General features: G+C 33.1%; 1 protein-coding gene and 1 long non-coding RNA gene across 4 annotated transcripts; both read left to right on the plus strand.

The window, feature by feature from the left end:
- Positions 1-5,736: 5,736 nt before the first annotated feature.
- Positions 5,737-6,445, plus strand: LOC122197772 (uncharacterized). Its single transcript, XR_006191447.2, has 2 exons — positions 5,737-5,938; positions 6,188-6,445. It is a non-coding gene; the product is annotated as an uncharacterized LOC122197772 (long non-coding RNA).
- A 1,709-nt stretch (positions 6,446-8,154) lies between these two features.
- On the plus strand, positions 8,155-19,256 carry LOC111919886 (nicotinamide/nicotinic acid mononucleotide adenylyltransferase). 3 transcript variants are annotated; one of them, XM_023915442.2, is made up of 13 exons: positions 8,155-8,486; positions 8,606-8,676; positions 8,759-8,838; positions 8,914-8,985; positions 16,091-16,148; positions 16,572-16,645; positions 17,114-17,199; positions 17,311-17,394; positions 17,555-17,639; positions 17,783-17,862; positions 18,027-18,128; positions 18,215-18,273; positions 19,031-19,256. In XM_023915442.2, exons 5-13 carry the CDS (start codon positions 16,105-16,107, stop codon positions 19,146-19,148), a joined length of 732 nt encoding a protein of 243 aa, XP_023771210.1. In that variant the 5' UTR covers positions 8,155-8,486; positions 8,606-8,676; positions 8,759-8,838; positions 8,914-8,985; positions 16,091-16,104; the 3' UTR covers positions 19,149-19,256. The 3 variants fall into 3 exon arrangements, with proteins under 3 accessions (XP_023771210.1, XP_023771211.1, XP_023771213.1); XM_023915443.2 differs by having other exon boundaries at positions 8,773-8,838; XM_023915445.2 differs by having other exon boundaries at positions 8,798-8,838.
- Positions 19,257-19,906: the final 650 nt, after the last annotated feature.

The following is a 19,906-nucleotide window of genomic DNA, read 5'->3' on the forward strand; positions in this document are numbered from 1 at the left end:
CACGGGTAATTTTGAGACGATAATATCTTATATTCTTGAAATGGAGACATATGAGTTGTTGTTTACGAGTCAGTTGTGCATTGATAATACGTAAACGCATAAGTAACTTGATGTTATTAAATGTATTGTTGTGCATGATTTGATGAGTGAATAGTGCAAGCATATGTGTCGAAGTTTATCTGTTCCTTTTGCCCTGACGGGGAAAGCAATATATGTGAGCCCCTCGATGATTTGATAATGACATCTAAAGCGCTTGGCCAAGCTTGGACTGAATTGATGTGTTCAATAGTAGTCTGATATCAATTGTGATAAATCATAAATCAGGAAACAAATCTTGGACACAGAGAATGGTTATAATCCATGTCTCATGTCCATACGATATCTTTTAGAATGGAGCAATATTTGATCACTTATCTAAAGGACATGTTACTGACTAGGTTAGAGTTCGACTACGGCTTTGAGAGCTATGATTGCTTGTCAATTTTTGAAGTCGTACTTGCAAATATAGTTATTAGACTTATCCAAGTGGGAGATTGTTGAATTAGGTGTATAAGCCTATAACTATAATTGGTATGTACATGAATTGATAGTGGCATGGTCCTTTTGGGTTGCCTTCACATTAGCAACTTGACAGGATGATTAATTGAGGAAGAGGAAGAATTTATTATCTGGAATAATAAATTGGAATAAATTATTTATTAATATATCTTGGAAATAATATATACCAGGATACCGACCTAAACCAGGTCATTAACATAGCATCATCCTATATACCAGGATACCAACCTAAACCAGGTCACTAAACATAATATTATCCTTTATACCAGGATACCGACCTAAACCAGGTCACTAACATAGCATCATCCTATATACCAGGATACCGACCTAAACCAGGTCACTAAACATAGCATTATCCTATATATCAGGATACCGATCTAACAGATCAATAAGCATATCAAACAAATACAAGTATACAATCCGAGAAAGGACTGGACTTGGTGCCTTAGACCCTGTTGATATAGTGAGGATAACTCACCTTGCAATGCCGGACTGAACCACAAAATCATGCTCCCGAAACACTGTCCCAAACTCCAACACCTAACAATCAATGATCCAATTTATAAATACCCGCTTACCAATTATCCTCAAAAGTCAAAACGGTCAACCCTTGGTCAAAGTGAAAGTAAACTATCAAGGTCAACAGTCCATGTTGACCTCAACTCGTCGAGTACCCTCAGCTACTCGCCGAGCTCCTTGCATTACTTGCCAACTCTCCGAGTCACCATGCCACTCGCCGAGCCCAAGGAAATCTTCATCGAACTCACCGAGTTGTTCATCCAACTCGTCGAGTTCATGACCATCTTCATATGACTCACCGAGTCTACCATGCGACTCGCCGAATCCCTTCAGTCCTTCACCCATACAGATGCTTTCTAAGCCATGCTAAGGCTCCATACTGCAGATCCAACTTCCCAAGGCATGCTTATCACGTAAAGTTGAAAACTTTACGTGCATGTAAGTCTCTAATGACCCAAAATGCCAACACAAAGATTGAAATGGGGTTTTACACTTAAGGAGGGGTTCATACTTGCCAATGCTGATAACTTTATGGACTTACAAATCAAGGAGAGTTCAGATCTGAAGTTACAACTTCAGATATGAGCTCATACCCAAGAATAGCTTCATAACCAAGCCAAGAAGCCCTAATTTCATCCAAAGAGATCTAGAAAAAGAATGAGAGCAAGATCATGAATTGATACCTTAAATGAAGCTAACTAGGATAGATTTTGCAGATCCACACGAGTCCCTTGCTGCTAACTACTTGACCTTCAAGCTCCCTTCACAAGTTCCACCCTCCAAAGCTAAAAAAACACACTCAAATGAAGCTCTCCCAAAAAATAGGGTTTTCTGGACCCTCTAGAGGCTGTAAGAGACTAAGGGAGGCTAATGGTTCCTTAAATAGGGTACGAAACCCCGAAATTTATGGTTTCATCTGCCAGTTCCTACTCGTCGAGCCCCTCCTTGGACTCAGCAAGTAGGTCACTTAAACACACGGATCAACCCGCTGCTACTCGGCGAGTCAGGCAACCGAATCGTCTAGTAGACCTTGAAATCATGAGAAATTATCACCACAAATTGATACACGGGAATCGGGGCGTTACAGTCAACGCTCCGAGTTGAATCTACTCGCTGAGTTGGCCCACAAACTCGTCGAGTCCCACTATCCACACGAAACTCTGAACTTCGATCCTACTCATCGAGTCTTCCTTGAGCTCGTCGACTTCACCTTCAAACACGCGGGGGGGGGGGGGGGGGGGGCTTATTCAAATGACTCGCCAATTTCACCCTTGAACTCGTCGAGTCCATCTTCATAAGTTAGGGATATTGCCTTAGACTCGCCGAGTTCGTTCCTTGAACTCGTCGCGTACGATGATCTTCAAGTCCATAATGAACCCAAACGGCTGGGTCTTCCTCTAGATCCAACTACCTCACACTGAAACAAGAATATTGGGGGAACCAAGACCCAACTCGCCGACCCCTAAGGTACAAATCTATACAGACAATTTCTAAGCCAAACAGCTTCTCCCAAAGGTAGATCCAACCTCATAGAGCACGCTTTCCATGTAAAGTTGCAACCTTTATGTATGAATAATTCCCAAAAGCCAAAACTAAGCTACAAGGAAGAGTTTTGCTATAGAGGAGGGATTCAAGCCTCAAAAGCTTGAGACTTTAATGCACTAAGGACCTTCGAGAGTCCAAATCTGAAGTTGCAAACTTCAGATCGTGCTGCTTGCAAGCACTAGCCACAAATGTGCTAGAAAAGGCCATGAAGCTCAAGATGAAGGGATCTATCAAATGAATGCTCAAGGTAACAACTTGTTACCTTCTATTAGCTACCAAAATGAAGTAGATGCTGGATCTAAACTCTCCTCCTCGTTCTTTGCTTCCAATCTTCCAAGATATGCACCACAAAACAACCTTTAGCTTCATAATGCTCAAGAAATGGAGTTAGGTGGCTAGGGTTTCGTTTTTGGACTTGAGGGGGTAGTAAGGGGGCTGAGCGAGAGGCCTCATGTTCTTTAAATAGGGTATAAGGCCCAAATTTAGGGTTTCCCAAACTCTGGCCAACTCGCCGAGTCGGTTGGCCCTACTCGTCGAGTTCCTCCCTGGACTCAACGAGTAGACCTCTTGACTTGGGGTTTTTCTTTCCTTTCTCGACCTTCATAATTTCGGATGTTACACAGATATACCCAATCCGGGAGTATGGATTAGGTAAAGAGGTTAATTTTAGATCCGAGAGTACAGATCGTGTCGTTGTGAGGATCGACGGGTTGGGGTAAATTTGCTTATATATGGTGAAATTGTATATTTTTTGAGTTCTAATATATATATATATATATATATATATATATATATATATATATATATATATATATATATATAACATTGTGGGATTGAAATCTCTATGTACTCACCAGGTTTCCCAACCTGACCCACTCAGTCTATTTGTATCACAAGTATCGATACGAAGACACATTACACTGAGAGATTAAAAAAATGTAAATCATTAGTGTAAATGAATGTAAGGTCTGTTTATGCTTATGTTTCTGTATTGATGATGACATCCCAATGTATTAAAATGAATAAAATATTGTTCCTCAAGAATGCTTTGATAATGTATTTACCATGTTTTTCTTGGAATAAATTCTGCAACATTATTCTTTAAAAATGAATACTCTGATTTTCAAATAAGCATAAATAAAATTTTTTAAATAACTATGAATTTGGGGATGTCACACATTTTAAAAGAGACTTGCATGGATATTATGGATAATATTACATATCCATGATTTTTAATTAATTATTACTTTGAAGCAACACCAACATACAAACATATATACAATATTTAATTAAAGATGATCTATATCACTTTCCATAACATATGATCGATAACATGAATCTAATCCAATTTATGTTAAAGTTTTAACCACAACATACAATGATTGTCTTAAAAGAATACTTAATCCAAGAAAAAAAAAGTAGTGTATAACAAAATTACAAATTAAAAACTTTAAAATAATAACATGGCTCGAAAAATGGTCCAAAGCCCTCAAACAAACACAAAACCTTTAAACTTATTTTCTTTGTGAATTTTGTATGTTATGTGCATTTGTGTGTTTACTCAAATAGAATGACATTTTTATAGTAGACTATCCATTAATTTCTTATTAAACATATTACATAAAACCTTTCTTGATGTGTGATTAATTACTTTGAAGGTGAAAATGTGTGGGGTATTTAAATGCATGAAGTGCTTGGAAATTTGTGTGGGGGTTTCAAATGCATGAGGTGATAGGAAAAATGTCTCCTTTATAAGTATAGTCAGGGGCGGCTCAACCAGTTTGGGGGCTCTAAGCGAACCAAAAAGTTGGGGCCCTTTGGCCTTTAATATACTTAATGTTATAAACCCTTTTCTTTTATTCGAGCTTGGGATGGGCAATAATAATTTAAAAATTTTATAAATTGTAGAGTTAAAAAAATATTATGTTTTTGTCTTTTGTGAAATGCTTGTGAATGTATATACATTTTTAGCCACATCATGTGTCCTAATTCATCATCTTCAAGTTTAGCCACATGGAACAATTTGATACAACTTTCAATTTCAGACAAATTGACACAACCTTCATAGCCAAACTCTTGAAAATATGAACTGAGTCGATTCAAAATCTTTTCTCAGATACATTAATATACATACAATTCTGCAAGTGTACTTGGAAGTCAGAGGAAAATAATCAATACACTCAACATTTTGTAGTCCTTAAGGAATAACCTTTCTAATTAATGTGGGAAGAAAAACATTGGATGTTCTAGAACTTCTCCACCAGAAGTAGAAGCTTCTAGCAAATTTGTTTGATCCACCATGCACAGGTTTTCATATCTTGTCATGTTCAGTAGTACAAGACTTGTCAGATCTCCAAATGGTCAAAGTCTCAAGATGAGGGATATTGTCATGTTACGGATTTTGAATAGAAAAACCGAGTCTTTAAGATTTAGAATCTACAGTGATTGAAGGAAATACATCCTACTTTCCTGCTTGACACAGTGAGTTAAATGGAAAACTCAAAATTTTAAACAATTCCAAACACTTCACACTTGAGCTGCCCCTGGATAACAAACATGAAAAAATTATAAGTTACTGAAACATTTAGAAATCTATGAACAACTCTCTAATTTCAAATTTGTGTATCTATATTCATATATGTATACATATTACAAAGAATCAGAGATTTCAGTTTCTAAAACCATATTTTCTTCAACTAAAGTTTTAAAACATTATTATGCTTGATACAACAATCAGTCAATCAATTATATTTGATGCAATGATGTTGTATTATACTCCTAAAGATAATGTATTTGAAACATAAAAACTAAAAACATAAAATATTGTTGTTCTTACAATCAACAACCGTGAATCATCAAATCTCAACTGAAAATCAGAGAATGGACCGAGAAGAAGAATAGAGAAGTTGTAGGCTGCGTTTCAGACTTTCACTCTTTCACTTAGGGGCTGTTTGGTAGCTTCTTAATTGAAAATTTAAGAGGCAATGTCTGAATTTTTAAGATATAGAGTGTTTGGTAGTGTATGAAAAAAAGCCTCTTAATTCTCTGTATGCCTCTTAAAGTTTCAGATTTAAAATTACATCTGAATTAAAAAAGGATGCGCTTGCCCTTCTCCCTATTATTATTTCAACCGCTTCTTTTCCCCCCTTTCTAGTTTCTACTCCATCGTCCTTTCTGCTACCTCTTGATCTGCAACAAAAGATTTTGATTTGCAAAAATCGCCTGGTGTTCTCCCCTCCACCATTGAAGAAGCCGCCACTGGTTTCAACGTCTCTGCCAGCTTCTTCGTCGCCGCCAGCTACTCCGACTATTGCAGGTAAGGTTTTCTTTTATTATTTCCCGTTAAAAACCATTCTTAGCACATACATCAATTTCTTCTTCTTTCTTTTTTTCTTTGAATTATATCATTTTTTTTGCAATGAAAAACAACTCTCAGTAGATATATCAATTTTTTCTTCTTATTTGCACTGTATTTGATTATCATTATCGCTGGTGGTGTTTGTTTATTTCCGATGATGCACACTGCTATTCTATACAAATGGGTGTTTGAGTTTACAAAACGTAGGGTTGTGTTCATGTACACATTTAAAGTCGTTCAAGGGTCTAGAGGATTGTGCAAACACTTTTGGTGCTGCAAGTATTTGGAGGTGGAGGTATATGAGGATTGGTGCTGCAAGTATTTAGCTAAAAGATGTTGTAAAATCTGTTGTTATTTGAAATTGTGTTATAATTTTGACTTATGTTTAATTTTTGGATTTTGACTATGTTTAATTTTTGAAATTGTGTTTTAATTTTGAGTTATGTTTAGATTTTTTCCTTATAATTATTTAAGAAATTGATTAGGTTATTTTATAAACAGCCATTTGAATTCAATAAAAAAAAACAGAAGGGTAAAATTATCTTTTTTATAATTCAACACAACAATTCAGATGTCTCAACCAAACAACATATTAAACATTCAACTCTTAAAATTTCATACCCTCTTAGAAATTCAAACCTCTTAAAAATTCAGATCTTAAAAATTCAGATTCTGCGAAATAGCCTCTTAATCAGTTTTCAAGAATTAAAATTGGAAGGACAGAGGAGATGCCAAGAATGAAGAAGAACACTGAAATCAAATCGTTGCTTCATTGATTTGTGGCAACTTGGTTTACAACTAGCAATCTATACTAAAAATTGGGGCCCTTTACAATTAGGGGGGAGGGGGGGAGGGGGGGGGGGGGGGGGGGCTAAGCCCTTGCGTACTTTGACACAAGGTAAGGCCGACCTTGAGTAGAGTATGACTAGGCAATATTCTGCGCGTTGCACAGTTATGATTAAAATATTGATAAATATATGTTATTAAAATAAATATGTACTTGTTAGTAAGTTTAAATTAATAATTCTTAAACTAATTTATTATAACATATTTGAAGTATTTTAAATAAATGATAAACATATTTTATTTTTAATGAATTTTAAAACTATTTTTGATACATGTTTTATATTTAATATTTTATTTAAACTTTTAATATTTTTAGTTTATTTTAGACTATCTATTTTGAGGAAAATATCATTATTATAAAAAAAATATTTTTTAACTAATTTTTTTTTGTTAATTTGACATTTTGATTTAGATTTCCATTTAAACTTTTTAACTATTAAAAAAAAGTATTTGAATATATTATAAAAAACTATGTTTTAAATTTAATATCATATTTAGATTAACAAGTATATTATAATGAGAATAAAGAATTAATATTGAAATTACAATAAGATTAGATTTAATATATTAATTTAAAAAGAAGTTTAAAAGTTAGGGGTTTCAAATGAATGTGGTTGAAGAAAAAAAATATTTTTTTTATAAGTATATATAGATATAGATGTAAAAGTCTGAAAAAGCCATTTAAGATTACGAAATATTTTTTTGACTTGTTTACTTTTCAAAAACTAATGAGTATTAAACATTTGTTTTGAAAAACAATCCCAAACACAACTTTTGGGGGGTGTTTAGGAATGCTTTTTGAATGCTAAAAACACTTTTAGATAAAAGAGTTTATTGACTTATAGTGGTTGTAAAGTGAGTTTTTAAAAAGTGTTTAGATTAGCTTTTGTGGTGAAAAAACCAATAAATCAATAAATTAAAAAGTATTTGGCTTAAAAACTCATTTATAAAGTTAGTTTGGTTAAAAAAACAAAAACAGTTTCAAAAAGCCAAAGTTTTTCATTTTTAATTTTTTTTAAACTAATGAAAAAGGACTCATTCCTGCCTACCCTTAAGAGCATCCACATCCGTGGGTGCTTGCAAATGAATTGCAATTGCCATGTGTATAATATTTGGTGGAAAAGTTATTATATTGATTAAAAAACTAATATATATATATATATATATATATATATATATATATATATATATATATATATATATATATATATATATATATATATATATATCTCAAGTGGATGATAAGTTAATATTGATTAAAAATATTCAGCATCTTTATTTCCCTCACATCAGCTATATAGGTTGATTAAAAAATAAATAAAGTATATTTGCAAGGCTTACACAAGTTGAAAGGGTAAGTCCTATGTGGCATGAAATATGGTTTGGTGGCGTTGCAATTGCAAAGGAATTTTGAAAGATCCCGATGTGGAAGGTCTAACGCACCGATTTACCAATTTCTGAGTGTTAGGTGACTTCCTTTTTTGCGAGTCCAAAGTGACCACCTCTACAATCTCGCACTGAAATCCGACCGCCGACCGCCAGCTGACATCCTATCCCTTTGTCTTGCAAATTCTTCCTCCAATCTCGCTGCTCACTTGCGCGTATCACTCTATCTCTCTGTCTGCGCTTTCAGAATCTGATCAAATGACAACCAACGAAGGTGAATATAATCGTCTAAACTTATTAATTGTGTCACAACATAATCCAATCTTCTTCCTTTAGGTTACATTTGGTACTCAGTTTTCATCTTGGAACTTGATGAATTTATTTTTCTTTTAGGTTGATCAAAGAGTTTGACTGTGAAATCAAAATGGAGGAAAGTAAAAATCCTTAAACTCAAGCAATCAATGGTAACATCTACCAGAACTTGCCATGGTTCTGCACTATACTTGTTGATATTAACAACATTCATATAATTTCTTATTTGTGAAGTGCTCCTTTATTAGCTTCAATATGAATGTATCGTTGCAGTAAATGGTGTTGGTTCATTTAAATCAAATGAAGCAAACAGGGTAATAATTTTATATAAGCTTCACTTCAATATATTGATAACTATTGTTCTGATAGTCAATATTTTGTGAAATCAGGTAGAACTCAAGCCAAAGGTAGAATTGCTCAAGAACTGCACCTGAGACAAGCAGTTTATGTTTCAATAAAAAGTAAGTCCAAATTCTCCTGGCGAGTTTTTGGTTTTGCCTTCTTGGGTCTTATATGTAAAAGCCTAAAATGCTAAATGCAAGAAATGGCAGCCTACTTTCATTTAGCTGTTTATCAATTATCATAACATCCTACTCTCATCATCTTCTATGATGGCATTGTAGTTTGAAAAATCTATCCAATGATAAGTTTATAACATTTTACTTAACAATTTTTTTTTATTCTTATTAGGAAATTTTATTTTAAAAACTCTGCAAGTGAAAATTGTTGTGTCTCTGAATGATATTTGCTATAAATGGGTAAACTCTTTGAATTACAATTCAAGGAAGGATGCTATAATAATAAAGAACTCTCTAAAAGTATGTTGCTGTTTATTGCATTCAACCAAATAATGTTGATACATGTATGATATTGTAGCCCTTTTTCCTTTATTTAAGTTGTCATTTTCCTCAACTGGTTCAATTTTTTTTATGAAATAAATCTTTTATTCTTATCTGTTAAGAAACAATATTAATGTCATTCTCCTTCATTATTCGTTATCTTGTTTTCTTGGTGCACATTTCGACTTAATATTTTTTCAAGTTAGGATGCAAGATAGTTAATATCTAGATACACACATGTTTATTGTTCACTAAAGTTAGTATCTAGACACATACATGTGTACTTTTACGAGTGAATGAGTCAATGACTTATCATATAATTTCTTTAGAGGAATTTCTTTTAATACTATTTATTGTATGCTAAAGTTAATATCTAGACACCCATCCCCGGGATGAAGGTGTTTTTGGCACAAATACCTGTACAATTTTTTTTTGAAGTTTTATGAGTTTTATTTTTCTTATTTGTTTCCTTATTTAGCTTGGAGGGGGTAATATTGTAACAATTGAGGTTAACAGGGTTGAACCGGTCTACCTGTCTTAGTGCGTGTGTATATATATATATATATATATATATATATATATATATATATATATATATATATATATATATATATATATATATATCCTTGAATGAACGACTTAGCCCCTTGCACACTAAGGTGCCTTAGCCTATCCATACACAACCACACCCAAAGCGGAGCGCCTGCCCAACTATCCAATCTTGTTTTCCCTTTTAGGGTAGAATTTCTCATTGACAACAATAGGTATCAACCATAACCAAAGAAATTCTTTTTCAAAGGAGGTAATTCGTTTGCTCCAAACACGACTTGCTTGTAAATTATCGTTTAATCCTAAAAAAGCAAGAATGGATGATCAAACCCGACCTAACTTCCTTATTTTCTTATTCTTACCAAGCGTTGTTAAGCCTACTCATGCGTGTACGGGGTGTTTGTTTTGGGTTTTTTTGTGATTGCCGCGAAGACAAGAATTAAAGGATAGATTTGATTGACAATCTAACCTATAGATTGATATTGGTGAAAACAAACCAAAACCTATTGGTTTGAAGCTCAAACAAAATCAGGAAAGCCTCCTTTAATTGACAAGGTTTGAGTGCACTCAGTGCAACAACAATTCGATGAACAAAAGTTCTTTAATTAAATTCTGGAATCACCGATTACAATAACAGATCAAATGGCTATTTAAAGCCTGACACAAACAACGGTTACAAGGAAAGAAACTACCCACTAACAATAACCAACTACTAGAAGAAACTGCCTAAAGAAGCTCTTATTGGAAGCTAAATTTATGGCTAAATAAACACACCCAGTAAATGGAAACTCTTGCCTTTAACCCACGTAAGTTATCATGCAAACCCCACGTTTACGTCCAAGCCCTTCGGAATGAAAGTAACCAACGCCAATGAGTCCATCGGAATCGAAGCGCTTGGAATCGGAACCAATGCATTCAGAATGAAAATCCGTTGGTTTCCGAAACGAGATCGGAACCAAAATTGCTAATGCGCCTTTTAACTTGTTTTGATCGTCACAACCAATCGTAATTGGTGAATCGTCATTCATGCATGCCTCATCCCCTCCCCACTTACATGGAATTGACCTCAATTCAGTAAGGCCATCGTCAATATAGGGTGAAAGATCTCCAACGTTGAACGTAGCATGGACACCATATTCTCCTAGAAGTTTAACTTTGTAAGCATTATCATTCACACGTTCCACCACTTGGTAAGGACCTTTGGATCTTGGCATCAACTTGTTTTTTGCGCTTTCTTGGGAAACGTTCCTTTCTCAAATGCACCCACACCAAATCACCTTCAACAAACAGTCGAGGTTTCTTGTTTTTAGTGGATCTCTGTTTGTAAGTTGCATTAACAGCCTCGATGCGATCACGAACTTGTTGGTGTAACTTCATCATAGACTTAAGTTTCGTTTCAACATCCTTGTGAACCAACTCTTCTTTTGGCAATGAGATCAAGTCTACTCGCAGATATAGATTAACATCATAAACAACTTCAAATGGAGAATGACCAGTAATGAAAGTAGAACGACTGTATGCAAATTCAGCATGCGCAAGCTTAACATCCAAGCCTTTTGTGTTTTGCTCACCAACCCTCCTAACAGTATACCCAAGGTCCTGTTGGTAACTTCAGTTTGGCCATCAGTTTGTGGGTGATGTGATGTGTTAAACAATAGTTTCGTTCCCATCTTCCTCTAAAGTGTGTTCCAGAAATAACTCAAAAACTTAGAGTCTCGATCTAAAACGATGGTTTTGTGGATCCCATGTAATCGTAAAATCTCCTTGAAGTACAAATCAACAACATTGCTTGTATCATTGGTCTTGTGGCAAACAACAAAATGAGCCATCTTGGAAAGTCCACCACCACCACCATGATAGCATCTTTACCCTTTGAGTTCGAAACAAGGCTACAACAAAATTCATCGATACATCTTCCTAAAGACGAATAGGAACTGGCAATGGCAAAGACAAGTCAGGCTTGAAGGAACTTTTAGCCATTTGACACGTCACATGCTTACCCATAATGTTAGTTACATCCCCTAACATCTTAGGCCAAAATAAATGCTCCTTTAACACCTTTAATGTCTTTATAATTCCGAAATGGTCAACCAATCCTCCGACATGAGCATCACGAACTAGTAGCTCACGGATTTCATGTTTCAGAACACAAAGGCGATTGTCTTTGAAGAGAAATCCATATTGCAACATGAACTCACCATTGGGACCATCTACATATTTTCCAAGCATATCTTCAAAATCGACATCATCTTTATAGTAATCCTTCAGGGTTTAAAACCCCAGCAAATAAACATCAAAGGTTGCCAACAAAGTATAACGTCTTGATAACACATCCGCCACCACATTACTCTTGTCATCCTTGTACTTGGAAGAAAAGTGGAATGATTGTAAGAATTCCACCCACTTTGTATGTCTCGTGCTTAATTTCTGTTGTCCATTAATTTATTTTAAGGATTCATGATCTGAGTGCAAAATGAAGTGATCTGCACGCAAATAATGACTCCAGTGGTCCAATTTTCGGATAATGACATAGAATTCCTTATCATAAGTGAAATAGTTGATACGAGCACCTCCCAATTTTTCACTAAAATAAGCGATCGGATGTTTGGCTTGAATCAACACACCATTAATACCAACTCCACTCGTATCACACTCCACTTCAAATGGCTGCAAAAAACCTGGAAGACCCAAAATGGGAGCAGCACACAACAGTTCCCTAATCTTCTCAAACGCCTCTTGGGCATCTCCCCCCATACGAACGTTCCTTTCTTTAAACAATTTATGATAAGACTTGTGATAGTACTGATTCACAGATGAACCTCCTGTAAAATAAAGCAAGATCATGGAACGATCTGACTTCAGAAATAGTGGTTGGAGTAGGCCAAGTTGAAGCAATCAGGACTTGGCCTACTCCTACCAACATTTCTGAAGTCAGATCGTTCCATGGTCTTGTTTCATTTTACAGGAGGTTCATTCGTGAATTCAATACTATCATAAGTCTCCTCACAAACTGTTTAAAGAAAGGAACGTTTGTATGAGGGAAGATGCTCAAAAGGCGTTTGAGAAGATTAAGAACTATTGTGTGTTGCTCCCGTTTTGGCTTTTCTAGATTTTTTGCAGCCATTTGAAGTGGAGTATGATGCAAGTGGAGTTGGTATTAGTGCTTTGCTGATTCAAACCAAACGTCTGATCGCTTATTTTTCTGAAAAATTTGGAGGTGCTTGTTTGAATTATTTCACTTATGACAAGGAATTCTATACTATTGTCCGAGAATTGGACCTCTGGAGTCATTATTTGCGGGGGATCACTTCATTTTGTACTCATATCATGAATCCTTAAAATATATCAATGGGCAGTAGAAGTTAGACACGAGACCTGCAGAGTGGGTGGAATTCTTACAATCCTTACATTTTTCTTCCAAGTACAAGGAGGGCAAAAGTAATGTGGTGGTGAATGCGTTATCAAGGTGTTATACTTTGTTGGCAACCTTGGATGTTCGTTTGCTGAGGTTTGAAACCTTGAAAGATTACTATGAAGATGATGTCGATTTTGTAAATATGTTTGGAAAATATGCAGGTGGTCTCAATGGTGAGTTTATGTTGCAAGATGAGTTTTTCTTTAAAGGCAATCGCCAGTGTGTTCCGAAACATGCAATCCGTGAGCTTATTAGTTCGTGAGGCTCATGGCAGAGGATTGGCTAGCCATTTGGGAAATTATAAAGACATTAGAGGTGTTAAAGGAGCATTTTATTTGGCCTAAGATGTTAGGGGATGTAACTAACATTGTGGGCAAGTATGTGACGTGTCAGATAACTAAAAGTTCCTTCAAGCCTGGTTTGTACTCGCCATTCCCAGTTGATGTTCGTCCTTGTTCGATAGATTTTGTTATAGCCTTGCCTCAAACTCAAAGGGGGTAAAGATGCTATCATGGTGGTGGTGGACAGATTTTCCAAGATGGCTTATTAGTTCGTTTAATTAGGGATTCATTAGTTTGTGGTGAATTTGGGGTTGGTTCTAATTAGGGACGAGCATGGGTCGGTTTTTGGCTAAAACCAAACCATGGAAAGTCGGTTTTTCGATTTTTTAAACCCATATAGGTTCGGTTTTTGCATGGTTCGGTTTTCCGGGTTGGGCTTTTGGTTTTAAACTGTGCGTTTATGAGCTCTTGTTTTTTTTCTAGTTTTTGGGTTCAAACCCATTGAAAGTACGTTGCGATAAATAGTATTGTATCTACTTTAAATATTCTAAAATAAGGAGTACGGATTCTAGTATTCTAAAAGCATAAAGGTGTTCAAAATATCAAAGTTTAACACCATAAATAGTTTGTTGAAAATAAACATAAAGTACTAAAGGGATAAAGTCTAAAGTCTAAATCTAAAAGTTTAAAACATAATAAATAATATATATGTGGGTCGATGTGGTTTTTATGGGCGGTTTTATACGTCAAAACCGAACCAAACCGTTGTTTTTCGGTTTCTGTAAAATTCAAACCTAAACCGTCGGTTATTGCTTTGGTTTTCGGTTTGGTTTTTGCTACTGTTAAATGATAATATAATTTAAGATGTCTTGGTTTCGTGTTTAATGGTTTTAAATTTGAAATCAAATATACGCTGTTTGGGACGCTTGAATGATGACGTAATGGAAAGTCTTGTTCAATTCTCTTCGATTTCTTGTTGTTTGTTTGCTTTATGGAAAGAATTGGGTCATTATCTAAAAAATGTGATTCCTTCAAAACTCGTGTTTTTGATTATAGCCTTCCCCCCTGTTTTCATGTCATCCGATTGCGAATCGTCCAATTTTGACCTCGACTCCCTCAAATGCGTTCAAGCATTTGCAGGTCATCATCTAATTACATTGTATAGAGATGTAGTCACATATCTACTTTTGTGAACTTTGATACATTTAATTTTATATGAACCGTGTGATCCACACCCTCTATCTATTGTGCTATCCGGTTCATGTTGATGAATTACTAAGGGGGCTTAGATCGGAAGAATTAATATTGTTACATGTTTTCATACAATCACAAATGTATAAAACTTAGTTTATAAAGAGTTCGATATAGTCTCATATTATAAGAGTTTGATACAAGTCCGTGTAACGAAATTAGCCACATTTTGTGAACAACATCGATCTAGGACACTCTTATGACTAGCTTTAAAGATTCGGCAGACATAATTGGTTCGAAGATAGATGAGGCAACAAAAGCATTTGGTAAATATGAAACTGTTTTCAAATTAAAAATATAAGTATGTTATGGTTCATGGTATATTTTTTATGACCTTAAACTTTGAAAAATAATTTATATCATCTTTGACAACCTTCATCGCGGATGCACAAAATATGTGGTAACTATCAAAACCTAATCCTCAAAGTTAAAAAGTATCCGATACAAATATTCAAACAAGCACAAGACATATTAAGGAAGACATCATTTGCATCCAATTTAGAATTGCATATTATTGTAAACTCTAGAATTGATTGTTTCATCGACCATCATCACTCTTTGAAATTAATATGGTAAACCTTTCAAAAACTTCAAGCAAAATCAATGAGAAGATTTTTTTGAAAGTTGAGATTTGATAACATCTTTGCCGTGTACTTGATATGGAAGTGAGTTTTTAATGAATTTAATCGCTATCTGAAGAAGTCGATTCCCAGGATATGGACTATACTTTAAAAAATCCAGTGCATTTACACACATGCGGATTCAACCTCCTAAGGTTATTGTAGTAATCTGGCATGCATTGTAAGAAACAGTAGTGCTGAGGTTGAATGTGTCAAGGAATATTGTTAGAAAGGATGCTGATAGCACTCAAATTTCAACTGAATTTTGTAGAAACATATGCACTTAAAATTTGAAGATTGATAGCAAGAATGCTAAACCAAAATATAAATTTGAAAATATGGAGAACAAGCTGGATATGAATCTATGATTGATACCTATATCCAGAGTGAAGATTTATTTGTGAGTTTTACTTTTCTTATTATTTAGCTTGGAGGGTAATATCGTAATTATTGAGGTTAATTCCGTTCCTTTTTATTAGATTAGTATTTAGTACAACGAATAAAAGATATGTGGCTTAATTTCTCTCTATCTATATAATATTTGTACATATTTATCTTGCTACTCATCTGGCATTGTTGAATGTTGATGAGGGGACTTTTCTGTCACTCAGGGGCTCCTACTAAAATGGATGTTTGTTTGCCACTCGATAAGTTATTGTTGAACGTGAAGTAAGTCAATCTCACCCTTTCTTAAGGGGTGTTTGGCTTAGTTTTGAAACCCCAAAAGTCCTTTTTGGAAAAGTTACAAAAAGTCAGGATTTCTTGACTTTTCCAAAAAGTTCATTTTCTTTATGTAAAAACTTCAAAAGTGGCTTTTAAAACTAGTTTGCCAAACATCTTTTGCTTTTTTTTATTTTCCAAAAAAGACTTTTGGCTGTGAAAAGCTAAGCCAAACACCCCCTTATAATTGTTAAAAGTAACGATAAGAAATCTCTAGTGTAGAAAAAGAAAAATGAAAACAGCATATATATATATATATATATATATATATATTATATATATATATATATATATATATATATATATATATATATATATATATATATATATATATATATATATATATATAAATGAATGCTTACATTTTTGCAGAGGGAAAATCCAAGTAGTACTGGTATCAACCGGAAGCTTCAATCCTCCTACATTCATGCATTTACGCCTATTTGGTTTGTACTTCCATTCCATTATCCATTATGGTGCTATGTTATAAGAAATCATGTTTATACATGCTATGCTACTTGTTATTAATTTATTTTATTTTTTTGGGTCAAATGTCGATAAATCTGTTCAAAAAACTGAATGTACAAGGGGAGATGTAGGTTTCATCTTCATTTGGTGGGTGTTCTTCATTTTAATGAATGGGATCCATAAAATAAAACTATAGCTTGATAGATTTTCAAAATATAATGTTCTTATAAGAAAAAATTTAAAAGTATCTGTGTTAATTAGTTTTTGGTTTCATCATTCATGTCATAACTCTGTCAGTGTTACATGACTACAAATGATGGCTACTTGATTATCCGTGTTAACTAATTTTTGATATTTACAAAGTTGGAATAACATGCTTACAGTTTAATATATACTTTTTAGGTGTATGCGCATTGTTATTATTTTTTTTTTTAAATCATGCTTAGAATTGGCAAGAGACGCACTTAACTCAAAAGGATTTAATGTTGTTGGAGGTTATATGTCACCTGTAAATGATGCATACCAGAAAAAGGTATCATATCATATCATTACAATTGACAACTAATTGCTCATCTATTTTTTTCTTTTACCATGAATGATAATTAATTCTGTAGTAAAATTTATTTATAAATTTGATTTTTAGGGTCTCATACCCTCTGAACATCGTATTGAAATGTGCCAACTGGCTTGCAAAAGTTCCGACTTTGTAATGGTGGATGCCTGGGTGGTTAGTAATTAATTAGTGGGAGGAGTAGAATAAATAATACATTTCTCTTTTGAATTATTAAACATAATAATATATAGCTTGTTTCTTTATAATAGACTTGTTTATTTGGTAAAGGCTATCTGTAGTTTGTATTAACTATTTAATTAATTATCTGTTTTAGGCAAAACAAAGCTCATTTCAACGCTCATTGACTGTGTTGTCAAGAATCAGAAGCTTTTTTTGTGATAATTTGATGATACCTAATGGTATGTATTAGAGTGAACCCTTACCCTTTTGTGATCAAACTATCCTTTTCTTTATTTAGACTTTTTAGTTTAAAGTAGAATTTAAATAGAAGAAACTTTGCACTTTTTTTTTTTTTTTTTTTTTTTTTTTTTTGTAATTGTAGAATCCCTAAAGGTGATGCTTGTTTGTGGCTCTGATCTACTAGAATCATTTGGCATTTCTGGAGCTTGGATACCTGACCAGGTAAATAAGTAAATGAATGCACTTTCACATGCATTCTAATTTTTATAATGGTTTTTCTTGAACATTTTTAGTAACAATTTAGTTGTCAAATTAGATATGAAGCAAAACCTATTTATTGAAATATGCCCATAAAGAACCACAAATTGTTTTCCTTTTCCTTTTAGGTGAGGAGTATATGCAGAGACTTTGGCGTAGTTTGTATCCGCAGAGAAGGTCAAGACATTGAGAAAATCATCTCGCGTGTTGACATCTTGACAGAATACAAGGTAACCAACAGGGGTGTTTATGTCATTTCACCAATTTTACTATCATATTCTTGATTATATCGATTTTTCGTATCTGAATCATGCAGAGTAGCATCCAAGTTGTTGATGAAATAGTACCAAACCGTATTAGCTCAACTTTAGTAAGGTAGCCACCAAAATCCTACATATTATATATATATATATATATATATATATATATATATATATATATATATATATATATATATATATATATATATATATATATGTTCAAATGTTTTCTCACGTCTATTGTGTGCCAATAGAAATTTAGTATTAATTATATGTATATTAAATGTTATGCATACATATAACTCATTTTTATGAATACTAATTAAATTCGTCATTAATGTCAACAATAATATTATTTCAAAATGAATTCATATCTAGAACAATGAGAGTGTATTCTAACAGAATGAGAGTGTATTCTAGTAGAATATACTCTCCATATTACATGCAACTTTATTGTATTTTAAGTGAGAGTTCTGAAACAAAATACGAACTCATATATAAAAACTTAGATAAATTCATTCTGAAAGAATGTTATTGCTGACATTAATGACAGATTTAATTAGTTTTTTATAAAAATAGAATTATAATTATGGATATCATTTAATATACATATAATTATGGAAATCATTTAATATCTATATTTATTTAACTAAATAATTATTTAATTTACTAAAAATTCTATTGGTGTAATAAATGTAAGAAACAAAATAACTTTATATATATATATATATATATATATATATATATATATATATATATATATATATATATATATATATATATATATATATATATATATATATATATATATATATATATATATATATATGGCCTAACATGAAGCTTAATTTTGTTTGTTTATGTGATTATAGAGATTGTGTTTCACGGGGTTTATCTGTGAAATATTTAACGTCAGATGAAGTTATTAGTTACATTAAACGAAGCAAACTGTATATCAACCCCATTGCCTCACAACAACAAAGTTTGTAGCTAATGATATTTATAAAGGAATTATCCAATAAAACTGTCGACGATTATATTTTTGTTGTAATAAACACCTCTGCTCAATTTATTTATGAGCCTTGCTGAGTTCACGTATATCATTTTTGTAAATCAATATTTTTTAAATGTATGAGTAAAACGAGTGAAAAAGATGTAAAAGAACAAAAAAAAAAAATAGAAACTTGAAAAGTGTTTGTTTAAATACTTACTTACAATGGTCGATTTTTTACTCTTAATAAAAATCTCTCATAATAGCAAGTTAGCAACTAAACTTTTTTAGAGTAATGTTTTGTAAATTTTTATCTAATTAACTAGCTAGTAACAGAAAAATGTGATAATACTATTTGGTCAAACTAAAATTTTAAAATGACATAAAAGAACATTTATGTGTGGATACATTTTGATTTTTTCCGTCTTACACCTTAATTTTATTTCTCAAAAAAATCAACTTTTATTAGTTCTCTTTTATTTTAGCTTTTTAACCGGTTACCAATTAGTAAATTGAGTTTATTCCATATATTTTGCATTTTATTCCGTTTTAGATCTAATACATTTTTTGTTTTCAAAATAAACCAAACTTTAACACATTTCTTGTTATTTTATTAATGGAGTCGGTTACCAACATATAATCCTATATCACTCTAACTCACGTCCTAAGCATCAATCACCAATAAAAATAATTGATTTTAGACCCTAGGTCATGTTTCTGTTTCTTCTTTTTGTATACATGCTCCTCTAAAGTTGTT

The sequence above is a fragment of the Lactuca sativa genome, chromosome 4, assembly GCF_002870075.4.
Source record: "Lactuca sativa cultivar Salinas chromosome 4, Lsat_Salinas_v11, whole genome shotgun sequence".
NCBI classification, from domain to species: domain Eukaryota; kingdom Viridiplantae; phylum Streptophyta; class Magnoliopsida; order Asterales; family Asteraceae; genus Lactuca; species Lactuca sativa.